General features: G+C 46.8%; 1 protein-coding gene across 1 annotated transcript in view; it reads left to right on the top strand.

The window, feature by feature from the left end:
* Positions 1-25,876, top strand: part of SYCP1 (synaptonemal complex protein 1) — a 5,090,281-nt gene that overhangs the window by 1,976,849 nt on the left and 3,087,556 nt on the right. The window contains exon 19 of the mRNA XM_086919665.1: positions 22,589-22,692. Coding sequence (XP_086775791.1) covers positions 22,589-22,692 — 104 coding nt within the window. The remainder of the gene's footprint in view (positions 1-22,588; positions 22,693-25,876) is intronic.

The following is a 25,876-nucleotide window of genomic DNA, read 5'->3' as shown; positions in this document are numbered from 1 at the left end:
ATCTGAACGCCTCAATTGATTCAGCCAGAGAAATGACCTCTTTGAATTAATCCCCAGGTGGTGTAGCAGTTCTGCCACTCTACTAGAAAATCGTGGTTTACACCTATGACCATACCTGTTCAGATAAACGAATCTACGTTCTTTAAAATAGTTAGATCGTTTCCATACTCGTGGATGTCCTCCTGAAAGCATCTATATGCATGTATGGTGACACCAGCCAAAACAACACGCACAAGGCACTTTTGCCCTTGGCAGGAGGGCACGTACTGATTAGAATCCTCAGGGCCTGGAGGCGCTTTCGTCACTTTCCAGCCAAAACAACTTGCACAAGGCACTTTCGCCCTTGGCAGGGGGACACGCACGCTGGAATTTAGTGCAGGGACTTCACTGACCAGAAGCCTCAGCACCTGGAGGCCCCTTCGTCACTTCCCAGATGCCCGGTAGCGCTTAAATCTGCTGAGGGGCTACCGCAGCCCTGGACGCGGGCGGGTGTGCCCGGGCCACGCCCGGGCCAAGGGCAGGCCCATCTGCACCCTTCAGCGCCAGGAAGAGCCGGGGCGGGGCCATCCGTGGAAAACTGAATTGAGTATTATGGACACTCGCCAGTGACTGGTACCATACTTGGGGTATTCATTACGATTATTGTGTTTTATGGTGCCTGATTGCACAAGACTTGTTTTCTCATCTTGGGTAAAAAAGAAGAGCACAAGGGAGTTCACAGGGCTGTATGGGTGGTGTACAAAGACTATTGGAGTATTTTTCTGTACTAAGCTTTTTAATTTTTCCTGTTAGTGGAGAACTATACTGTTTGATATAATTATTTACAACAAATATAGTTGAAGCATAAAGATGATGGGGAATAGGAAGAATCTCGATAAGGCTCAGGGCTTGGAAAATTCTAAAAAAAAGAAGTCACTTGGGGCAGTCTGTCGTGACACTGTGGATTGAATTGAGTTAATATTATCTAAGTGTCAGGAAATAGTGGAGCAGGCTCCATCAACTTCTCAAGTTATTGTGAATGACGATAGCAGCTCTGCATTATTACGGGTACATAAAACTCAAGATCGAGTAGTGCCCAAAAATAGTACACTTGGGGAGTCCCGTTCTAAATGTATCCCCAATATGTTCACGCAGGTGAAGAAAAGGAATAGAAGAGCTCGGGAGTTCCAACAACTACCTCCAGAAAATGACCAAGTCACACAAGCCCAAAAAGGACAGGAAAAAGAGACACCAGCCCTGACCCAAACAATTATGGTGGAATGTAGTAACAGATTTGAGTCGCTATCAACGACAGACCAAGAGCCCCTGGGGGTGGCCGCTATTGTGTCTGAGCCTTTATATAACATTCTCCCACTAGAACAAACAGCATTAAAACCAGTTATAGAGGCCCTTAAGTTCAAGTTCAAGTTCAGGAATTTGTATAGCGAACTACTCACCCAGGGGGTCTCAAGGCGCTTGAGGGAGGGTGTGTGCATTACTTATCGAATAGCCAGGTTTTTAGCTGCTTTCTGAGGAAGAGGTGGTTCTGTGTAAGGCGGAGGTGAGTGGGGAGAGAATTCCAGGTTTTGGCCGCAAAGTAGGAGAAGGATCTTCCTCCCATGGTGGATCTATGGATGCGCGGAATTGCGGCAAGGGCTTGATTGGATGATAGTAGTTGGCGGGTGGGTGTGTAGAAGGACAGTCGTGTGTTGAGGCATTCGGGTCCTAGGTCGTAGAGGGCCTTGTGTGCGTGGGTGAGGAGACGGAACGTTATTCTCTTGTTGACGGGGAGCCAGTGGAGGTCTTTCAGGTGACCGGAAATGTGAGCTTGACGGGGGATGTCCAATATGAGTCTGGCTGAGCCGTTTTGGATGCGTTGGAGTTTTTTCTGTAGTTTGGCTGTGGTTCCGGCGTAGAGGGTATTTCCATAATCCAGTCAGCTAGTGACCAGTGCGTGGGTGACTGTCTTTCTTGTTTCAGTGGGGATCCAACAAAAGATTTTTTTGAGCATGCGAAGGATGTTGAAGCATGAAGATGAGATGGGGTTGACTTGTCTGGTCATCGAGAGGGAGGAGTCTAGGATGAAGCCCTTAGAGATGAAGTTGCCGCACTTAGAAAGGAGGTTGCCTCTCTAACTGTAATGAAAACTTCACCAACCAGGAAAGAAGTCTGTCCTGGTCTGCCTGAGGCCCCTCAATTGTTGACATATTCACAAATGGTCAATAGGAAGGAAAGGGTACCTGAGCGAGGCAATGGGGAGGAATGAATTACTGAAACTAATCCAGGCATTATTACGAATTAATAGAGAGGCTTCCTCAGCAATCGTATTTATAAAGCCCTCTATGCTGAGAACTCAAGAAATGCCCCGTCAGGTATTTGTGGTAGGAGCAATTTAGGGGGAATCGAAGGAAATAGAGCATTACTAAATGAGAACATCGCATTGAGGTCGGTGAGAGATGGGATCTACACAAAGCAGAACGATCAGTGTGATGGGAATGTGATCTATCTTACAAATGTACCAAAGCTTGTTCAGGGGGTGATTGAAGACCTTAAAACAAGGTCATACATTGGCTAATATCTTCCCGACATTGCTACTCTATAATTAGAGACAACATTAAATATGCAAAGAGATCTAACCAACCAAGGATGGCGAGGGACATGATTGAGGTGGGGGTTCTACGATAATGATATAGTCACTGGTTTGCTATCAATGGAATCACGTACCATTCCCTTGGAAAATACATCAATTGCTATTAAATATAGACAGCCCCTGGGTCCCAAGCTAGTATTTTCAAGGGGCACTTTGGGAGATATCAGCTCCGGGATGCACAGCGGTGCAACAGATGTGAAATGAGTACAATTGACCATTTCGTCAGAAATGATAAACCAACCTCTCTCTAAAATAAAAATGACTATTCAGAAGGGGAATGTAAAGGTAGATAACTCAAGTACCCAAGCAAGACCAGACAATCCCACCGTAGATAAAAGCCCTAGTCCGACAGCCAAAAGGGTAATGGTTCCCTCTACCGCAGAAAATCCACCTGTAGATGGTTCGCTCTGCAGCACAGACTTGGAAGATGGGATAGTCCCTACATCTGAACTTCGTATCTTGGTGTGGAATATTGCTGGGATTCAAAAGTCACAATCAGACCTAGATTGATGTAGCTTTGTGGACACTTTCAATGTTATCCTCTTCCAGGAAACATGGAGTTTAACTACCCCATACAGGAGTGGTTACTCGGTATATGCGATTGAGGCGGGAAAGAAAAGGTAGACCCTATGGGGGCTTGGCAACCTGGATTAAAGCATCCTTGGGGACTAATATTAGGTTGTTAAAAGCTGATGCAGAGAATATTCTGGCACTGGAATTGACTCTATACAGTGGCTGGAAGGTCAGAATATTTAATGTTTATAATAGAGTAGATTGTGCTACTGAAGAAACAACCACCATATTTAAGTTAGATGATGCCCTAACCAAATACTCAGATAGCACCTCTACCATAGTTGCAGGTTATCTCAACTGCACTTTCGAACCCTTTATGTCTACTCCCCAAGAACTCACTGAGGATTGGGATTGCCTATGGTCTATTCCCCCTTTGGACTTGCCCACAGTAAGGTGGTCAAAGAGAGGGTGACAGGTACTTGCACTAAATCTACAACACAAGCTTAGAGCCACAAACGGCAGGACAAAACCTGACCCAAAAGGGGAACATACCTTTAATAGACCAGGTAAAACCAGTAGAATTGACTATTGTCTAATCACCCCAAACATATGGCCCCAACTATTAGACATGAAGGTGGTGAAAAGGATTGAAAGTGACCATCATGCTCTTGCCCTAACCTTACTAACTGAGGCCACTTTCCAGCCAACCCCCAAGGTTCACACCGATATGGGTATTCTATCTGTGGCAAACAACGAGAAAGCTTTAAAACAGACCTGGGCAAAGAAACATCCAGAAGCCCTAGAAATAGTAAAAACCAAAGCAAGGCAGCTGATTAAGGATCTGAGTGGTCTTTGTGCTAATTATGCCATCATAACTATAGGGCCCACCCACAACTACTTGTACAGCGAGATATGGAGTGCAATGAGCCAACCATTAAAAACCAGGAGTAATGAGGGTCACCGTATTACCCTAAAGCATGATAACAAGAATTCCTGGTTCAACCAGGACTGTAGGAAGGCAAAGGGGACACTCATTGGGGCAATTAAAAGAGGGGTCCATGTAGAAATCTCTACCTGTAGAGCTGGATACAAAAACAACATTGAAAAAGCAAAAAGGGAGTGGGAAGACTCACTTTAGGAATCTTTGCATGTGACCCTGTCGGAAAGCGACCCCAAAGGATTTTGGAGACATGTGGCATATTGGTTAAAAGGGGAAGGACCTACATTGGAGTATACTATACAACCTGAGGAGTGGGTTGCGCATTTTGGTCCCCTCTATGGAGATGATCCTTATATAGCTAGTAATACACCTGTGGTCATGGATCGCTCCAGGGGGGGGTGGGGGGGGGCATTTTGATCATCTCACTAGAGGAAACACTAACAGCAATATCCTCTTGTGTGTTGGAGCGTGCCCCTGGTCCAGATAAAATCCCTAATCATTATATAAAGAAGACAAAATGTTATGGGGTCTATGTATGCATTTGATATCCAACCTGATATTGGCTGGTGCCCCTATTCCACCTTCCTGGCAGATAGCTGAAATGTTGCCAATTTTTTTAAAAAGGAGATACATTTGTCCCACTGAATTATAGGCCGTCTTATTGACTCCCTCCAAAAAAATCTTCTGCAGTTCTTAGGGAGGGTTCAAAATTGGTTAAGGGAAGCACAGATTTTGAGTGATTTTCAAGCAGGTTTTCGTTCTAAAATCAGTACGCTGGACCAAGTGTTTCGATTGATTTGTATTTATTGGAAGGAAGTTGTAAAAGGCGCAAGGCTTTATATGGCTTTTGTGGATTTGCGTACAGCTTTCGATCTGTTTCCACAAAAGAAACAATGGGAGGTGTTGTTAGGGATGGGCATCCCCAAAAAATATTTTAAACATTTTAATTTGATTGCACTCAGATAATACTGCATAGGTTAGATGGGGTGCCAATAGTCAAGTCACTGAAACTTTTCCAGTAAAGCGAGGAGTGAGACAAGGTTGTGTGTGTTCGCTCCTACGCTTTTTACTTTATTTATTAATGGAGTGGTAGAGTTTTTAGAAAAAGATGGCTGTGACGCCCCAAAAATAGGGTTAGGTAGAGTCCCGGCATTGTTATTTGCCGACGACACTCTCTTAATTTCAAAATCACCCCAGGATTGCAGCAACCTTTAAATGATTTTTTAAAGTTTTGTAAAGAAAGAGGCCTCAGTCTAAATGAGTCCAAGGCCAAATTTATGATCTTTGACAAAGGCAAAATGAATTGCTGCAATGTCTACTGATAATCCTTTCTTAATAATTTTATTTTATGGTGTTGTTGTTTTTTAAATGGAACCTGTGCTGTGATGTACTTTTTTGAATCTCTGAGATTGTAATAAAGTGTATATGATGATGGTTGTGAATTGCAGCCATTTTCGTTTTTCACTATTTCAAGGCTACCTATTCCCCATAGGCCAGAATGGGCAGTTAGATTATTACATTTTATAACCCTAACTGACTCAGGGAACTAGGTGGAAATGCGAGTTTAGTATGCCTGAACTCAGAATGATAAAATACCTCTTTTAGTGAAGTTGGTTTTAACATTCTGTGTTTGAAAATACCACTTTTAGAAAGTAGGTATTTTCTTGTCTAACTATCCAAGCCTGCCTCTGCTAGGTGGTGTATTCCTTGTCTGGAGTTTGAGTGACAGGGCTGGGGGAGTCCAGGAGGCAGGGTGAGTTAGCCCAGTGGTGAATAGAAAGACCTGCATCTAGATGGGAGGGAGGAGTTGCACCTGGGACCTAAATAGGGATGTGCCTTCCCTCCACAATGCTGGCACGATCTCATGTCTCAGGTCTGATATCTCTGCCCTGCACTGTGAAAGTAGAGAAGGAGTCATGTAAACAGAGTGCTCCAGAACTCGTTTGGACTAGGCAAAGACCCCTCTTCCCTCAGAGGACAAAGGATTTTGGGGTGTAAGTATTGGGACCCTGATCCCAAGAATTTAGATCACTTTTGGACAACAAGAAGAAACCTATCCTGAGGAGAGGAACCTTAAGAAACTGAGGAGAGACTATCCCTAAGCTGAAGTGCGGGATTGACCTGAATGGTTGCCTGACTGCCAAAGAAAGGAGAAAGGACTTTGTGTGCACTTTATTCTATTTGTGAAGGATCTCCAAGGGCTTGAGAAAAGAGCTTGCCTCCTGCTGAAGTCTCAAGGACAACAAACTTCAACCCCCAGCTCCCCAGAATTCTTTGGAAGTGCCTGCTGCTGTTTTGCGCCTTCTGAGGGACTGCGTTTCCAAGGAGCTGGAAGTGCGACTCAAGAGGAAGAAGCGTATTGCCATCGCTTCTGCTGCCGGCGCATCGTGGATGTCGCCGCTGTTACTGTCGTATTGCACCGCATCAAGAGAAGCTTCTCGCATCGAAGAGGAAGCGTGTCACCATCGCTGCTGCTGCCGTCGCATCGTGGATGTCGCCGCTGTAGCTGTCGTATTGCAATGCATCGAGAGAAGCGTCTCGCATCGAAGAGGAAGCCTGTCACCGTCGCTGCTGCTGCCATTGCATTGTGGATGTCGCAGCTGTAGCTGTCGTATTGCACTGCGTCAAGAAAAGCGTCTCGTATCCAGGGAGAAGCGTGCCGCCATCGGAGCTGCTGTCGTCGCATCACGGAACAAGGGTGTCGCCGCTGTAGTTGTCGCATCAAGCAGAAGCGTCACGCAACCTTGGAGACGAGTGTCTCCGCCAAAACCGCTGTCGTTGCATCACGGAACAAGGGTGTCGCCGCTGCAGCTGACGCATCGAGTCGAGACTTCTTGCATCATCGGAGAAGCGTGTCGCATCACTAAGAACTTGAACGTCTTTATTTCTTTGCACCGGATTTTGCTGTATTTCCATCTTTGCAACACTTTTGTTGCCCTGCGTGATGCATCTTAAGGTACATTGACTCAAAGTGTTGCATTTTAAGAACTAAAGATAATTAAACTAACACTATCATTCTAAGTACAGTATTGTGCATTTTTTGTCGATTGTGATCTTGTGATAAGTCTATATAAATAATACTTATTTTTGATACAAAACCTGTGTGGTATCCATCTGTAGTGTTGTCATTTGATTACTGTATGTGTTCACAAATGCTTTAAACACTACCTTTGAGATAAGCCTGTCTGCTCGTGCCAAGCTACCAAGGGGGTGAGAAGTGGTTATTTTAGGAGTGTACCCCCTGACCCTGACTAGAGGCAAGGGTCCCTATTTGTCACAAGTGCCTACTTTTGCCAACTAGAAACCCCCAAATCTAACAAGCACAATCAACAAAGTCTACCCAGTCCTGAGTCTGAGCCTTTTGGGTATCTCTGAACTTTATTCTATATTGCTCAGTGGTTAGGCCAAACCTTTCAATCAGAGCACTCTTCAGGACTGTATAATTATCAGCATCCTCTTCTCTTACAGTGAGGAGCTTGTCTCTACCTTTGTCTGCAAAGGAGAGCCACAAGATAGCTTTCCACTGCTCCTGGGGGACCTTCTAAACTTTGCAGGCCCTTTCCAGTGCAGTTATCCATTTGTGGATGTCATCCCCACTCTGGTAGGAAGGGTCAATCTTGTTTAAATTCCTGTGGTCATGAGACCTTTCTCTACCAGTAGGGAAGTTGCTGCCACCATGGGACTCTAGTCCCATCTTTTTCTAGCTTTTTTAAGCTCTAGGGTCTCCCTTTCTAATGCTCCTTTCTGTCTCCGTATTCTCAGCTGAGCTTCAACAAGGCTCATCTGATTCTTTCTCTTCTCCTGGGGGTGTCCCACCTATGAGAAGAGATAGAAGTCCCTATAGATACACTAGAATGGTTAGACTCCTCAGAAGGAGATCTAGGCCTTCTTGGTATATCTCCAACTCTTCCTGGGGGACAAGTAGGAGCTGCACTATCCAGGTCAAGGTTATTGTCACTTTCCTGGTCAGCATCAGAGTCAGATTCCTGTGGGATTGGACCACTGGGCTCTTCCTCATCTGCTGCTCCCACCCCACTGCCTACCCTTTCAGGCTCTGAAGCCTTTCTAAGGTCATCAAACAGTAATACCTCCTTGAGGCGTTGGGTGTTGGCACCTTTGCTTGTCTTCAGTTTCCTCATAGTACACAGGGCCTTAAACTCAGATAAAAGGAATGTGTCATACTTGGATGCCTGTATTGTACTGACATCTGGCAGGGATCCACTGATTCCTAGCCTTGAAGACATTACTAGTGAGGTGTGGTGTATGCACCTACCTACTCTAGTTGTTACCTACTGGACTCTCTTGAGTTGTAGAAAGGGTGCGCTAAGCCCTTGACACACAACTCTAAGTTCAGTAGAACTGACTGTATTTAAACTTGTATTATATGTACCTCTGGTACCTTTAGTGGTTTTCAAATGATCAAGCACTTGAGATTATCTGGTAAAACAATGGCAAGCTGGAATCCCACCTCTGCCTCCAATGTGAGAAGTTGGCCTGGCTTATGCTATCCACTATTCTAGTGGGCACCTTTCACCAGTCCAAACGACCCCTTATTGATAGTAGTTTAAAGACAACCTTAAAAGAAAGCTATCCTATTGGTAGCTGTGGAGAGCAGCCTTCAGGCTAAGTCTTGAAGGAATGTAAAGCAGCTTGTTTTATCAGTCTATAATCTAGTGAATGACCAAATGAAAGGATAACCACACCAGGTATGCATATAAAATATTTGTATTTATTCTAAACACATTCCTCTAGTCTATTTATGAGGCTAGAGGCAAAAGTACATTCAGTAAACTTAATAGCACACAATAAATTAGCACAATATACGTTTAGCCCTAGGGGCGTACCAAACCATATATCAATAAAGTGGTATAAGTATCACAACTTGCATAGATATAAGGCCTAGAGCCTTTAGAACCGCTGGGGCCACCAAGAACCACCCAGGGTAATGACACAGGGGACCCACGGGGGATGTATGCAGTGTCTAAACACAGCCGCGAATCACCAATAACTACAATAGGGAAAGTCGCCGTTGGAAATTCAAAGATAAAGGACACTTAGAAGAGGACTTGGAGCAAACCCCTTTAGAACTAGGAGGTTCTATAATCAACACCCACGGGAGCACCGGAGTACTCGAGTTAACCTCACCCAGGGAAGCCGGGTGCATAGGTGTCTTTTCGTGTCTGTTTTTGTCGTTGTTTTAAATGGCGATTTGCTGCAAAGGGCTTCTGACGTCCAAGTGGAAAGTGTCCGGAGGGATCCAAGCCTGGATCGGAGATGTGAAGAACCTGAAAGCAGCGGGGACAGAGTCTGGGTCACTTGCCAGTGACCAGGAGCACGATAGGCGGATACCCACCGATGTCGGGTGATTTCAGGTGAAGAAGGTGAAGCTTGACTCTTCAGCCACGGGGTCCCGGAGACGTCGACGATGACCAGGAGCTGGATTCGAGCTGTCCCACGAATGATGTTGAGTGCTGCGGTGTCGGTGCCCAGATTGGACCCAGCAAGCCTTGGCAACAGCAACCCACGCAGAAAGCAGAGATAGGCTTTGGTGCAGACCAGCAAGGTTTGTGTGACTCCCCACTTGGTAGTGAGTCAGGGCACATCTGGAGCAACCAGGAAACCCAAGGAAAATCAGAGTTACCTTCATGGGAATCCCCCAAGTCAATGGACCAGGGATCGTGAAGGAGCCTCAAGCGGAAATGCAAAATGCGGGCTCATGGAACACTCATGGAGTGTAGGCCCACAATCTTCGGCGCAGATGATGCTCAAGGCTTGGGTTATAAGTAATCCAAAGAACAACTTCAGTAAAGATTGGGAAGTCAATGCACTTAGCAAATGTGCACGGTGTCGGGAGTTCCGGTTCCACGTCACTCGTGACCGCTTCGGGCCTCAGCTTTGCTGGGGACTCAAGTTGGCTGTAGAGAAGTCTGGAAATCCTCGTCCTGGGCTGCAAATACTTCGGAGTCCGGCAGGTGCTTCGGAGATGCAGACAGGCAAATGCTTCGTTGGTGCCTGTTTGAAGAGGGGAGTCACTCCTTGACCCCAAGGGAGATTCTTCTGTCCTCTAATCGTTAGTAGAGCGTTGAAGTTCCAGGATTCTGTTTCAGAGTTTTGTCCAGGTGCAATCTAAAGTCCTGTTGCCAGGGGTCCCTTACTTATACTAAGAAAAGGGGTTGGACATATTCTGGGGAACCGCCTATGGGAGGGTTTGGAAAGAGGGTTAGTTACACCCATTCCTTTGTCCAGTTTCGCGCCAGAGCAGGGGCTGAGTGTCCCTGCTACCGGTTTTAACTGGACTATGCACAGGGACACCAAATGTGCCCCCAGTGCAGACTACATTAAAGCCTGTCTGTGACAGGAAACCTATTGTCCAGGCCTCCCCTGCCGGAGTTTCGTCCAGCAGCAGGAGGTCAGATGTGTGTCTGTAGCTGCAGCATCCATTTTGTGATGCTGGGGCACGTTTAAACTCTTACCGTTCAGACCAGTGTGTACATGTCTTCTCCCTCTAGAAGGGTGGAATTCAACCCCCGCCGCCAGGACTGGTGTGGGGTAGGATCCCAAAATGTTTCACACCAAACACAACATGTTTCGATGCAGCCATTCCAAAGTTAGCATTTACCACGGGGTTATAATGCACTTAAGAGTATATGGTCTGGCTGCATCACAGAACAGCTTCAGAGAATAGAGTCCAAAAGCTGCAGCGGGTCCTGCTCATGCATGGGCACCCTCTCACACAAAACCAAGCACTCTGCCTTCAGAATTGATAAGGCCTGCCATAGGAGTGACTGATAGGTTTATATGTGTCAGTGATTAAAGGTAGATATAGGTAACCTATATCTTAGTATGGGGTGCATGCACAACCTTACCCAGGCTGCAGTAGCAGTTCTGTGGTGTCATTTTGGAAGGCTTCCAAGTCGGCTTTCATAATACATCTTTCAGCCCTTGTAGGCCTCTTGGGTACCCATCTACCTAAGGTACCATATACTAGGGACTCACAAGGGCACCCCAGTAACCAAACTGGAGTGTACCTAAAGTACATGCAATCGTTTTAGAGAGGAAGCAGCTAGGCTGGGGTCCTGGACAGCAGGGCCCCAGCCAGACTAAAGTCGAAAAACAGTGAAACACCAGCAAAAAGAAGGGGTAACCATAGTAAGCAGGTCCTACTCTAATACATCTTGGTGCAGAGAAAGACTATCTGGCACATGCATCAACGTAGGCTTTTGCGATTCTAAATAGCGATTTTTAAGGAATTGCTATTTAGGAATCGCAAAAGCCTATACATGTAGGAATTGCCATAAAAATAGCGATTCCTAAACATTCCTTAGTTGCAATTAAGGAATGCTGTCCCATTCATTCCTATGGGCCTACAGCCCATAGGAATGAAGTGGAGATTGATGAGCAATTTGCGAGTACCAATAGGTACTCGCAAATTGCCAATGCAATTTCAAGGGTGCAAGGGTGTCAACATGACACCCTGTTTCATCCCTTAAATTGATCTCTGCACATATGTTGCACACACACATGCCCTAAGGGCATGTTTGTGCGCAACATGAAATTTTGAAAAATGCACAAAAGTGCATTTCTCAAAGTTTTAGCAAATTACCATGAAGTTCAACTACATGGTAATTAGCTACTCCTATTAGCGAAATCGCAAATTTTTTAACTTTCATGCATTGCATTTAAGGAATCTCAATTTGGGATTCCTTAAATGCAATCGCAATTCAATGAATCCCAATATAGATATTCCTTAAATTGCGATTTTTGCATTTGGGATGATGCATCCCAAATGCAAAAATACCGGTGGCAAAGGGGCGGATTCTGAGAATCTACCCGTTTGCGACCGATATTTGGTTTGATGCATGGGGCCCTAAAAGTTGACATGGCCAGGCCAAAACAGCACTGCATGGTGTGTGTAAGTCACCCCTTTGGAAGGCCTCTCAGCCCTAAGGCAGGTTGCAATATATCTATGATCAGAATATATCGGCATGAGTAGATAAGACCCTGCAATATTAAGTCTATTCTTAATATTGTAAGTGACAGTGAAGCCATAGAGAGTCCATGGGCTGTAAACTCCCCAAACTCGAGTTTCACAGCACCATGTTGGCTTTATTGAACCTAGTAGCATTTGATACCAAACTACTCCAAATAATGAACTCATCCTGATGTCACGGTTGGATTTGTTTACTTGTCTGAGCAAGCCTGTTCTGGACTCATGGGGTGAGAGCCAGCGCTCTCAGCGCCCAGAATACAGCCTGCGATGGGCAGAGTTCTTCACAACCCCTCCTAGTTAGGATGAGTAAGCCCAGGTGGCGAGCTTCAAAGGGCTCAATGCCCTTTGTTCACCTCCCCCAGCCCCTCAAGTAGCAGGGAAAGCCCCTCCCCCTTCCTATCCCTGCCCCTTTTGGCGGGAAGAAAGGAGGGAAACCCAAAATTAGCCAGGAGTTGTTTCCTCCTCTAGCAAACCCACTCCTCTGGTGGGAGATGCCAGATAAAGCAAAAAAATTACTTTCCACCATCTTGAAGATGGGAAGAGATGGCAAATACGGTTTAGGGAACTGCCACTATACCACTGGAGGTTAGCATTTAGGAGGTGTATCCACCCCAATGTTGAGGGCCAATTAGCCCATGCCTGTTACTCCCCTAAAACGCCCCTAAAGCTAGAGTTAAAGCTTCCCTGAACCAGGACACTGGATTTCTACAGACCAAGGCTCGAACAAGAGGAGGAACTGCTGCTGGAGTGAGAACTGAAGATCCTAAGAGTAATTTTGGTGCCAAACCCTTGCCTTCGACTCTGCAACTTGAGAATCACCTCCATCAACTACTTTGCAGCTGTGTGCCTCTACAAACCCAGAGAGCTGCCAGCCTTCACTAATTGCCAAAAATCTACCTCGGGACAGAAGTACTGCTCCCCTGCAGCTGCAGGCGCAAAAATCCACTAAGTCCTATACTGTGTTTTTGCTTTGCCCGGTCCATCTGAAACCGTTGAGGGGTGAGCTTTGGTACCATCACTCAGAATGGTCAGATCAGCACCCGCACCTGGGGTACCAGGCCACTGCACCCACAAAATTAGGTGAAACGAGTCCTAGTACGCTTTCCAGCACCCTTCAAGGAACATCCAGCTTCTGGAGACCAACTCTCTTAGTGGCCCGGAAGACCCGGAAACCTGACGAGAAATGTGCCAGCTCTGACTGTGAGGCACGCTTTTGTGCACAGTGTCAAGCTGTCCTGTTTGTGCTGCTCCCTGTCCATCTGGCTGGTATCTCCAAAAATCTGATGTGGCCTTAAGGTCTCATGGCCCTTGCAACCCTCTCTCTCTTTGGGGAGACCTCTGACTTCCTTGGAAGTCCCTTTTAACAACCTTCATCCAAGTGGCCTATTTTAGTAGTGCATCAGCTACACTGTTCCTTTGTCCCGTTCTCCCACCAAAAGTATGGAGTTTCCTGCAAGACTAACTTTGGAACCTAGGACCAGAACCCTCTACCTGTCTGCTCCTCGAAGGTGAACCACTGAATGCTGTGCATTGTATGTTTTTCAGCTGTGACAAATTTCTGCTTAGGAAATCTGTTGTGTGCCATTGTGCACCGTTAACATTGCGTTTGCAATTGAATTGCATGGCAAAATTATTTTTAACTGTATCCCAAATTCTATACTGCCTTTTTAAATTGGATGGCAATGGTAAACATTTTTTAAAGTATTTCTATTGTTATTGGCAACACATTCCTACTTGTATCTACAAGTATTGCTATTTTTAAACTGGTACTTACCTGCAACTGAGCTCTTCTTGGTTCTAACATAAAAAGTAACAAAATAATATTTTTATACAAACAATTGGACTCGGATTTAGTCAGTGTCTGTAATCATTTCTTGACTGAGTGTGTACATCAAATGCTTAACACAACCCTCTTATAAGCCTAACTGCTCGCCAACACTACCACAAAAAGAGAGTAAAGTATTGTAGGAAAATAGGATCTGCTTTTATGGTCACCCCCACTTTTTACTAGTATCATTATGTTTTACTGACTATTCTGACTGGGATCCTACTAATCAGGACCCCAGTCACTGTGCTTCTTCCCTAAATTGGACATGATGAGTACTTAGGTACACTCCAGTTTGGATACTGGTGTACCCTGATTAGTATATGGTACTAAGGTACACAGGACATAGGTAAACCAGGGGTCTCCCATGGGCTGAAGCATGTATTATGGCACCAGGGGTCTCCAAACCGGTCCTGGAGGGCCGGATCCATGCCAGATTTTTTGGATATCCCCTTTGAGATACATGTAGTAATTTTTAAAATCTGGCATTAATTCGGCCCTCCAGGACCGGTTTGGAGACCCCTGCATTAGACCAATCAAATTGTGACTACAGGCCTGCCATTGTAGTCTGTGTAAGCTGGTGCTGGCACCACTTCCGACAGATATGTTTCCTTATACCTGAGGTCACCGCACTTAAAACCTATACGTCAGCCCTAAGGCAGGCCTTTCAATTCTGAAGGCAGGGCGCTCGGTTCTATGCGTGAGGGTGCCCCTGCATGTGTCATTACTCGATGACCATCTCTAAACTGGCTGTAACAAGCACTTTCATGTTTGGTATCAAACATGTTGGAATCATACTCCCACATCGTAAACGATGTGGTAGTATAATTCCAAGCTCCTCTAAATTCGTACAGCAAATTATGGCTGTAGCTGTCCAGAGACACAATTCTACCTTCCTCCTGCTGCTGCCAAGCTGGAGCAGAAGATGGCAGGGCAATAGGTATCCTGTCACAGGTAGGTGTGACCACCTCCCAGACGGGACTTATTGTATTGGGATAGGGGGGGTGTGCTGGACATCACCACTTAGGCTGCTTGAAGGACACATTTGCTGCCCGCCTTGCATACTCCATCCAAACTAGTTCAGGGAGCTGGTGTCTCCCACTTTCGCGCAAAACTGGACAAAGGACTTTGGAGTATCCTCTCCACTGTCCGACCCCTCTCCTGGAAGGGAACCCTGAATCGTTCCAAACCTTTCCATAGCATACTTAAGGACTTACCTGTGGGTGGGTCCCTAGATTCGTCGTGGTACAAGATTCAGATAACATACCACTTCAACTTCAATCGTCTGGGCACTCTGGTCTTTGCATTGGGACCGAGACTGCAACTGGGAAGACTCCTGCTGCTCCTGGTCTCGTTGTCCTGCTAGTCTGCTGCAATGTCTGTGCCTGTGCTACATACAGGTTTTTCACAAGGCTTGTGGATATCCAAGACACCCGAAAAAATCTCCCTTGAGTGAAGGAGTCACTCCCGTGCATCTGCAGGTCCCACGACACAGCTGACGGGCCTGCTGATCCTGGGTTCCCACGGACTCAGAAAGGCTCAGCAACAGAAGAGGTGGTTCTGCAACTCCCTCAAGGCCTACACTGTCTTCACACTGAGTTTGAGACCAGTATCCCTCATCGGAACCGCTGGAACAGAACCCCTGTGCACCGCACCCACTTGCCGTTACCGAGGCTTCTTGACTCGCTCCTCCAGAGATCTTCAGGCTCAAAGAAGCACAAACGCCAATCTTCTCTGTAGCCAAGGTCTTCGCCTGCATTGCATCCTTTGCACCTTGGGCCTGCATCCCTGGATAAGCTGCTCGAAGTCCTCTTGCAACTCCTGTGCCTTCGGCCTGTGGAGGTCTTCTTTGGCTCCAGTGCTTGGCTTTGGCTCCATTGTTGGGGCGGCCCGCTCTCTGGCGGGACCGCCCAGGCACCGTCAATGTGCCTCGATATGCCTCAAGTCACTGGAGCCCTCTGGGGCTCTTCCATTCCTACAAGAAACTTTCCCTAAGCATTGGAGTGGCCCGCTGCCAGACGGGGCCGCTTAGCATCTGTGCCTCCAACAGGCACTACACAACTCGAGCCCCCACTCACCGGGACTCACTGGTGCTGCTCTGGGTCTCCTCGGATCTCCACTCCTTACAATGTTCAGCACGGGGTGGGCTCCCGTCTGGATTCTCGGTTTACTTCACCCGGGCCCCCTCCTGGGACCTAGGACTCTGCATCATCACGCCCGGCACTGGCGCAGGGCTTTCCTCACTCACGGGAGCCCCGTGCTTTACTCCACGGCCTTGGTAGACTACCTCTTCTGGCCGTCCCGTGGGAGCCGGACTTACCTCGGGGAAGCAAAAGTCCTGCCCCACATCAGGCACGACGTTGCCCGACTTCCAATTTTGGTGACGCTGCGGTGATTCTTGTCAAGATGCGGCAATGAGGGGTAGGCTCCCTCTTGATTTAAAAGTATAAAGCGGGGTGGGCTCCCGCTGAAGCGGCCATGTGGGGTGGGCACCCACGATTAAATTATCAAAATGAGCGGGGTGGACACCCGAAGAACAAACACCAAAAATGTGGGGAATCCCCAGGTCGGGATTCCCTCGAACTGCAGTGCCGTTCTGCGAAGATCATGCTCTCCCTCTCCTTTGGGGAATGTTGGGGTAAAGCGCTCACAGGGCGCAGAATACAGCAATAAGGTCCTGAAGGATCACAGGCAAAAGGGTCCCAAAAGTCCTTTAGGAACCAAAGGGGCAATGCAGGGCCCAGGGAGGTAAGCACTCCTGGCAACCCCCCCTAGGCCCCAGCAGCAGCTCTCCCCGGCGGGAACAGCACACAAAGACTTAACTGAACATTTTCATGGGGTCACAGCCCCTATATGTATACTAGCATTTACCTTTGTGTCACAGCACAGGGCTTGGGGATACCAGTCAGAACTGGTTTAGGGGGGATTTGGAGCACTTTGTTTTGGAAGTTCTTATTCCCCTTTGTCAGGTGGGGGCTCAGTGATCAGACACACCACAGGGGGCGGAGCCAGCATTGTACAGCCTGGGCACAGTCCTATTCTGAGTCAGGGGACTACCCCTCCCAATACTCTTAGCCCAGGTGTCCCATTCAGCCTAGCTGACTCACCCTGCCCCTCCTGAAGCCACCCACACCCCTCAGCTCCTGTCAATCACAAGGCAGACATGCAATTCACATCAGGCAGGCGGACATATAGCACACAGAAATGCCAACTTCTAAAAGTGGCATTTCTCCGCCAGTCATCATAAATCTGTGCACACTATTGAGCAGCATTTATCCTCACGAGTTCATACCTACTAAACTCTACCCTGCATTCCTCTCATACCAGGAATTACCATGGACACACTTACCCTCCATGCATTCCAATGAGAGGGCAGGCCAATCTCACCACACATACACAGAGTCGGACGCACTTTACACTGGGTTACAGTGCTAAAGTGCCCAGAGGCTTAAATCCACCACCACCATGGCCGAGCTTAAGGCAAAAAGTTCACGAGTAAACCTGCCAAAAAGAGCCAGGTCCAACACTTACACAGTTGTAGTTGACTTGTTCCCCTCCGGGGTATTCATGTTGGGGGGCACCTTTTCTTCAGTGCTACAGTGCGTGCTTTTTAATGTAAGAATCACTGTCATCATTGACACACTTGGGGGATACAAAATACACATATTATATGTACACACCCGGCTAAAACCAGTTTTCACTTCCAGGTGGCATGCTCAGAATCACAACGTGACTTACATATATTTCCGAGAGATCATGGCCCGGGTACACCCTTTGGGGCACCGCACGTTCGCAGAGTTTACCGATCTGCAACTACGTAAGTGCACTTCGGCTTTCAGCCTCCTTTAACTTTTCCGTTTCACAAGGGGTTCCCGTCTAATTTCCCCCTTGTTCGGTTCAAAGCATTACTCAAGCAGGAGAGAGGACCATGACACCTACGTGAGTTACGGTCTTAGTCTGTGCTTCAAATGGGCCGGTACTGAGTACCGGCACTTCTTTTTTTTTCCCCTGGAGTACCGGCACTTCTCCGTCACACATAGTCGTGAGCATCGCATTTCTACACTGCGGCGCATGCGCAGATATTGGTGATTTCACAAGGAGGGCAGTAACGCCATGGCACCAAGGCAGAGTAACGTGTGACACAGGCGCGCAATGCCCATTGGACTTCAGTACAACAACCCCCCAGCCCCACCCCGCCGTGTGTGGTAGCCTGGGTGAGACAGGTTGCCGGGCGCACACACAGCCGCATGCGAGTACTTCGCAGGTCTTTGAAAGACCTTTTTGTTTCTTAATGAGGTTTTGATATGTTTCACAACTTCTTATAGAGCCCCCGCAGCTCCACTCTGACTTTTGCTTGAAGAATGAAATGAAAATGTGCACAGCCACTGGACGAGAGAAAAAGGTGAGGTGCAAGGAGGGGAGGAAAAAATAGTCTGCACTCATTTGTGCATGTCGTTATCTATATGCGTTAGCACCTTAAAGGCTAGACTGCTGATTTTTTGGGGAAAATGCGCAGCGTCCCTATGGAATGCACCCTACAGGACGTGCCCAGTGGTATCTCACAAGACTCAAAGGAAGCCCCCGGCATCTGGTGGAAATCCTACCACACCTTAGGGCAGAGCATGTAGCTGCTCTTGAGGGGTCCTCCCCTCTACCACATTAAAGTACGTCCGCTGTGGAGCACGGGCTTGTAATGAGAAGCACACTGTACCCTCTGGAGGGGGCAGCTTTTCATCCTCTATTTGTGTACTTTTACCTCCTAAACAAACACCAGGTAGGGTTGTAAACAAGTAAATCCTCCCCCAGGTTTTGCTGTCTAGCAAGTGTGGCATTGTGCTGCTAGACGTTCTCTGTGTGACGCATGCATCAAGGCTGTTGGAGATGCGACTCTTGGCCAAGCCCCGGACCTGTCCTGTGGAACCTGTTGATTTTACTTATGTCTCGGGCAGTGGGACCTAATTCCCTCAGCAAAAGCAACAATGAATACAAGCATTGGCAAAGTCAGTAGGCCTCACTTTTGTGACTTGTTGAGTTTGCCAGTGTTTTTTAACTGTATGGGAGTAAAAGAAACACGGGTTGGGGGAAAGCAACATGGAGTGCACAGGTGAGGAGATGTGAAAAAGCAGATGGGTGAGCACAGCAAAAGTGAGGGGCTGGGAGAAGCTGTCAGTCAACACAGAACAACACTGAGTGCAGAGGAAAGACATACAGAAGGGAGGTGGCTTGAAAACACACTCTCTAATGGAGTACTTCACACAAAAGAAAAAAAGTGTTGTGACAAAAGTATAATATGAAAATTAATTTCCATCCATGTAAAATTAGTGAATTGGCAAAGTGGTACACAGACTACTGTAAATATTGTTCCAAGAATGTAGTTGTCATTTCAGATGTGGTCAGTGGGCATGACCCCTCAGGCCAGGCAGGGAACTGAAGAACCACCCACACCACTACAGGCCAGGACACATATCCCTGCACTAGAAGGAGGGAGCAGGCAGAGAAGTCGAAAGAAGGAAGGATCATGGTTAGCCGGGGAATCATAGGCATTATTTCCAGTGCAATACTGTGGAGGCATCCATAAGTGTGCTGCTGTGAGCAGTACAGAGATATGAACGAATAGTGCCAAATGTCTGCCCCTCCCGATGTCACTCCCAATTTCCACTACAGCAGCTTAGAAATCTGTAGGGTTCCACTGCACCAGGAGGTGCCCCAGACTGGTCATCACCAGTTGACACAACAGCTGGCTGTATATGGCATTCATGAAAAAAGTGAGCCACACAGTAGGAGTGGGAGCACCAGGGAACCTAAAGCACCCAAGGGAGGAAGCCAAGCCTTGGACTTGAGGAGAAGGAGCAGGCCTAAGGGAAGCTTTGAGCATCAAACACATGTGGGTACAGGGTGCCTCCCATACCAGAAACAGTGGCTACAGCAGGCCTGCTGACCACCATCATCAGTGACACCGTGCTCATATGTACATGGTTACATGTGCCTCCATCCTTTTACTAGCCCCTCAGAATTTTGGACGAGGTTTTTCTAGGTGGTACAGAATCTAGAAAATGAATGAAAGGGTGAAATATTATTGCTCTGTTGTGAGACCCCAGATAACTTGCTTTTGCCAGGATCACTAGCATGACAACTGATGGCTTCCTTCCACCCGATGCGGGTCAGAGTTGCATTTTAGTACGTAGTCTTTTTTCCTTTAATTAATTTTCAGTAAAACTAGTCTCTGCACCTTTTAATGTTTTGTTTAAACCTGATAGTTACCTTTCAAGTCTGTCAACTAGTACAACTTAATACATGCAAGGGCATTGACAATAAATTGCGAAGGGAAGCAATTTTTCATCATTCGCAAACCGAAAAAAATCTTGCGCCCTTCAAATGTTTTTCATTAGACCCACCCTCAGACCCGCCTCTAGCCCCGCATCCTTGCCACGCCCCCAGCTTGATCTGATGAGTACCTGCACTTCTTTTTCCCCATTTAAAGCACTGGTCTTAGTATGCTTTGTTCTACACATGTATTTGGCACCATTACTTTGGAAGAGTTCATGGGTTTGGCACCATTACTTCGAATGTAATGAACCTCACGCATATAATTGTGGGTTTATATAGGGCTAGGAATCGACTCCCGGAGGAGTATCTCCACGCTTCGACCGCTGGGGAACCCGTCCTGGCTCAACCTTAGAGATGGTCCCTAATCGGTATCTCTAAGGTGCGACCAAGCATCCCCGGCGGTCTGGGGGGGCCGTTGTGAAGATGAGGCAAGCTAATGCCCAGAGTTGCCGAGTGTGGTCCCTTACTGGAGTAGGCACCGAGGCGAGAATTATCGAGCCCGCTGAACATGGTCCACGACCCTGCCGCGTCGGGAATCGAACCCTGGTCCCGGGCCGTCCTCTGCTTACGGGTCTGCCGCCTCTAACCAGTGAGCCACACCACTTCACCACTTCATATAACGTTTTGGGTACCATTCACACACTTATGCTTTCATCTTTTTAGTGAAAATTGCACACCGGTTTAACGCACTTGTCGATTTGTTTTAATTGCTCCGCATTACCGCACCTGTCGATTTGTTTTCATTTCTTCGTGTCACACTAATAGTCACCCTGCAGGTTTTCGTACGGATTCACTATACTAATCACAGACACCGTATGTGCATGTAGCATTTCAACAAACGACCTGGGGATTGTCACCCCCCATTAACTTCTGTTAATTCCCATTTAGTTCATTGTGCTGATACCTCATTTCATCTTATTTACAGTGTGTATATCCCCTGAAGAAGGGCATCTGTGCCCGAAATGCATTGGGCATTAAAAATTGTTAGATTTACCATTATAGTTATTATGAAGGAATAATATCGGAATTGATGAACACTCAAAGATTAACCGGAAAACTAAGAATAAAGCTGTTGACCATACCTAGAGTCTCCAGAGAAAAGTGTTATACCTATGGAATAAAAAACTGAACATTACTCTGAGTGCATCAGGGAGACACTCTTGTCCGTAGGAGAGTGCTTTTTTCGATTGCTTACAAATTCCTCATACTCAGGAGGACCAACCTGATTGCACCACCTACCTTCTTACCTACCATTACCCATAGTATCCCACAGGAGTGCGCCCTACTGTTCTATATTCACAACTAGTGATGGCCACCCTGCCCAGTGTACGGCGAGGTGACTCTCTCGTTGACCCGATGACCCTGTGGTTACGGACTGGCTAGGCAAGAGTTTTTGCCAAATAAAGGGTTTATTTTGGTTAAACTTGTGAAAACCCTGTGGTTTCCGTACCTCAAGATAGAGATGGTAAGGCTCTAATTTAGCGAGGTGAAAGCCCTACTAATTTACAACAGTTCTCATACTCCTCCAAGTTCTGAATAAACCCCATATTATTGAACTGTACTGGGGAATAAGTGTGAAACAAACACTGAACTTGCCAGAAATTATAACATCAGGAGCAGGTGGACACATGATTACGCGTGAGAGTCTTTTTCCAAGTAAGAGCAAGGCCTAGGAGTATTTGAATGACTATGAAAGACATTTTTCCCAAGCTTGCTGATCCTTTAGGAAAATATATTATTTTCCGAATATAATCTTCCCCAGCCCTCTGCTCCATCATAATCACCTAGCTCTTAATATATCTTCTTCACGCTGCGTACAACTTTTTTTTAGTAAGCTTAAACTTTTAAGCTTGTCAAAAAACATATGCAATATTTATCCCTTCACATTAATTTAATCGGCATTTCTTTGCTAATTCGTTGACATATAATGTTGTTCTAAGGGCTTTATTCTAAGTACCCTTGTAATACAAGTCAGGGTACACATGTAAATTTACGATTGAAATGGGAGTGCAAGTAGTGAACCAAATCAAACTTTTTCTTTGCATAGAATCAGTTAGCTAAAACCTGGTGGAATGTGTGTAGGGATTCACAACAATGCTCCGAGTTTCATACTTTGAAGTCTTGTCATATTATCTTCAATACAGAGGTATGGAACGTGAAATTAGTTGGTAATGGCACAGGCATTAAATACTGTACCTGACATTAATCATATTCACCTGGTCTAGTATTAACTCCTCAACTAATAGGTTAATTTTAACGTAGCCCTAAATGTGTAGTACTAAACGGAGAACTAGGTTTGTGTGACTCGCTTTAGAAAATCTAAGAACATAATGTTTCTTAATTAAATATTTATGTATCGTATAGGACGAAATAAATGAACTGAAAATGCAAATAAGTGCTTCTTCCGATACTGAAGAGAATTGCTATAAACGCCTTGCAGACCTAAAAGCCGAGTTAATTCAAAAAGAGTAAGTTTTATCTTATATTTTAATGTACTATTGATTTAAATTCCATAATTTGTTTTTTGCAACTTCATTTGCTTTTGAAATATGTTTTATGTTAGCAGGCCATTTTATTTGGCACAAAACTTTCAACTGAAACCTCTGCAGGCAATATATAACACATTTTCCAGGATGTGATACAATGTTCAAAGCCAAGCTATAGAGTTCAGTAAAATGAGTCATGATGCAGTTAGTTGTTACAGGACTAACTCCGTGGTGAGTACAGTCTTTTACCATAGGAACTTTGGGCTGAGTGGTGGGCCTCTCAATGGTTGGAACCCCTGAATGGCTGGGAGCTCCCCTGTCTGCAGTGGCCGGCGTTAGGCCCCTGGTTCGGATTGACAGTACAAAATAATCGAGGTGCTAATTGCACTCATGTCACTGACACTTAGGGTGATATATATTCCCGTGTGTGTCAGGAACAATTGTTGGCTTTTCCTGCCCGTGCCCGCTATGCTTTACTTAGCAATTCTGGGTAAAACCCGCAAAATCCTAAATGACACTCTAAAACTTTACGTGGGAAAAGTATGGCAACTACGATGATGAGCATAATCTTTTTGTGAACAAACTATATAACAGGGAACCACTTAGTCTGGTGAGTTTTGCACAGTAACCCTGTCAAACTCCTTCTCTGCATGACAATGACAGCATTGAAGCGTGGCTTCTTAAAATTCCAACTTGCTGGGAAATTGCTTGTACACACCGGAGGATAAGTATTTTTTGCTCAGGAGACTTTGGGCCCGATTCACAGAATGAACTGAAGACTCAATTCTAAACTTACTACTGTTTTGGTATTCACAGATTGCACTTACTACTTTTGGTATTCACAGAATGAATTTACTACTTTTGGCATTCACAGAATGCACTTACTACGTTTGGTATTCACAGAATGAACTTACTCATTTCGGTATTCACAGAAGTTAGGACTCCTAACTTTAGGACTCCTAAATGCCTTCTGTGAATACCGAAATTCCTAAAATTAATTTTTTTTTTAATTTAGTAGTAGTAAAGTTAGGAGTCCTAACTTTACTACTACTAAATTGAGAACAATCCTAATTTTAGGACTTTCGGTATTCACAGAAGGCATTTAGGAGTCCTAAAGTTAGGAGTCCTAACTTTACTACTACTAAATTGAGAAAAATCCTAATTTTAAGACTTTCGGTATTCACAGAAGGCATTTAGGTGTCCTAACTTCTGTGAATACAGAAATGAGTAAGTTCACTTATGCTTGCTTAGTATTTCAGACTTGACAATAGTACAACAGCTCATAAGCAGCAGTAAACGGAATGTAGAGAGACAGATGGTATCTTTGCAGAGGAAGGTGCACTTACTGAAGGCAATTGGGTCTGGGGGCCTGTGTGCTTTGGAGCACTCTCAGGAGGTTGGGTGGATGTATGGAAATGTCTTGTTTTGCATGATCACCTCCAAAGTTTTGGACTGATGCTGTTGGTTTTTTGACTCTAAGAGTGCACTGAGGACTGCTAACCAGACCTCAGTGCCAGTGTCGTAACCAATTACAAAGTGCATGTTGAATTCGCTACCCCCAATTGGCATAAGCTGACTTACTTATAAGTCCCTAATACATGGTACCGATGGTACCCAGGGCATGTAAGTTTGAGTGTCCACCTAGGGCTGTAGCATTGATTCTGCCACCCTATGTGTGACAAAGCACAACATGGGTCCCAGACTGTCATTGCAGCCTGGAAGAGCTGTATCTGAAAGAAATAGGTTAGTGTTAGATTCCTTACCTTAGAATATCACCAGGCGTCAGACTGGATCCGGAAAGTTTTGCGTAGCAGTACCCCTGCGCGTCGGTAGGCGTTGTCTGCGGCTCTGCGTCCTTCGTCGGCGTCGTTGGCCCCGGTATGACGTCGTCGGAGTACTTAGACTCCGCCCTCCCGCAATGACGTCAGTTCTTCTTTTTTTCCGTGCCAGGAAGCGCAGATCCGGAAAAAGCAGTACTTCTAAGTCATTTTTTGACTAACTTTTTTGGTCTCTTTTGGATCCCCTTTCGAGTCAGTAGACTCTCGGTGCCGATAGGGATGCCCAGGTGCAAACCCTGTGCCGATTGTCACCGCCTGAGGTGGGTGACAAGTCGTGCCCTGATTGTCGGGCCTTGACGTCGAAGGCTATGCGGGAGCGGTCCCGTAAGCGCCTAGAGTTCCGGCAGTCGGCTTGCGCCGCTCGAGGTCCCGGTCCGGAAGGTGGTCGAGGGACTGGTCACGGGGCGGAGTCATCACAGCTCGGCGAGTTTACACCACTCATCTGGCTCCAAGTCCTCAGGTAAGAGGCACAAGAAGTCGAAGAGGCAATATCGCTCTTCTGACTCCCCCCGACACTCGCGCGACGCGGCTGGGGGTTTGGGTGACACCGCCCACGCGGCTCCACCGGAGCGGCAGGCGCCTCGGCCTGCTCCATACCTGCCAGTCCCTGGGCAGAACACGACGCCGGAGGAGATCGATGCCTTCCTCATGGCTATGGGGTCGCTTGGGAGCCCAAGCGGGCCGGGTGCTTCGGCCCCGGCGCCGTTGGGTGCTTCGGCCCCACCGCCTTCTGCGACTTCGATCCCGACGCCGCAAGGTCCCGCTAAATCCGGGTCGCCACTGGTCGACCTTACGACCCCGCCGGCATCGGCCCCTAGGGTGTCATCCCCGGCCTTGTCCCGGCACAATGCCATCCCTGGTCTACCACTCGGTACGGATCCGGCGGCGGAGCGCCGTCGCTCGACACCGCATTCGGCGCCGGCCGAAGCAGAGTACTTCGAGGATCTGGGTCCATCCTTTACACCTGAATTTTAGGACATGGACGACGAGGGGGACTGGCACGTGAGTGTCAGTCATTTCAGGACTGGACACAGGAACTAGGGGAAGCCAGTGGCCTGAATATCCTCCGGGGACACTGGTTTTGTCTCCCCTCCTACCGTGGCTACGGAGGAGGGGGCTGCTTATAGTGTGGTACTGATGAGGACAGCCAAGGCCTTGGCTCTTGAGCTCCCCGTCGCAACAGTGAGGTCTAACATCCTCACAGAGGTCCTTAAACCGCAGGCAATCTCCCCAGAGCCTCTACTGCCGTTTAATGAGGCTCTCACGAACGTCCTGTTGGGCACTTGGTCCAGGTCCACTACAGGTCCCCCTGTAGATAGGAACATCGC

This window comes from Lissotriton vulgaris, chromosome 5 (assembly GCF_964263255.1).
Source record: "Lissotriton vulgaris chromosome 5, aLisVul1.2, whole genome shotgun sequence".
Taxonomy (NCBI): domain Eukaryota; kingdom Metazoa; phylum Chordata; class Amphibia; order Caudata; family Salamandridae; genus Lissotriton; species Lissotriton vulgaris.
Note: the sequence above shows the minus strand (reverse complement) of the source record. Positions and strands in the feature narration are given on the sequence as shown.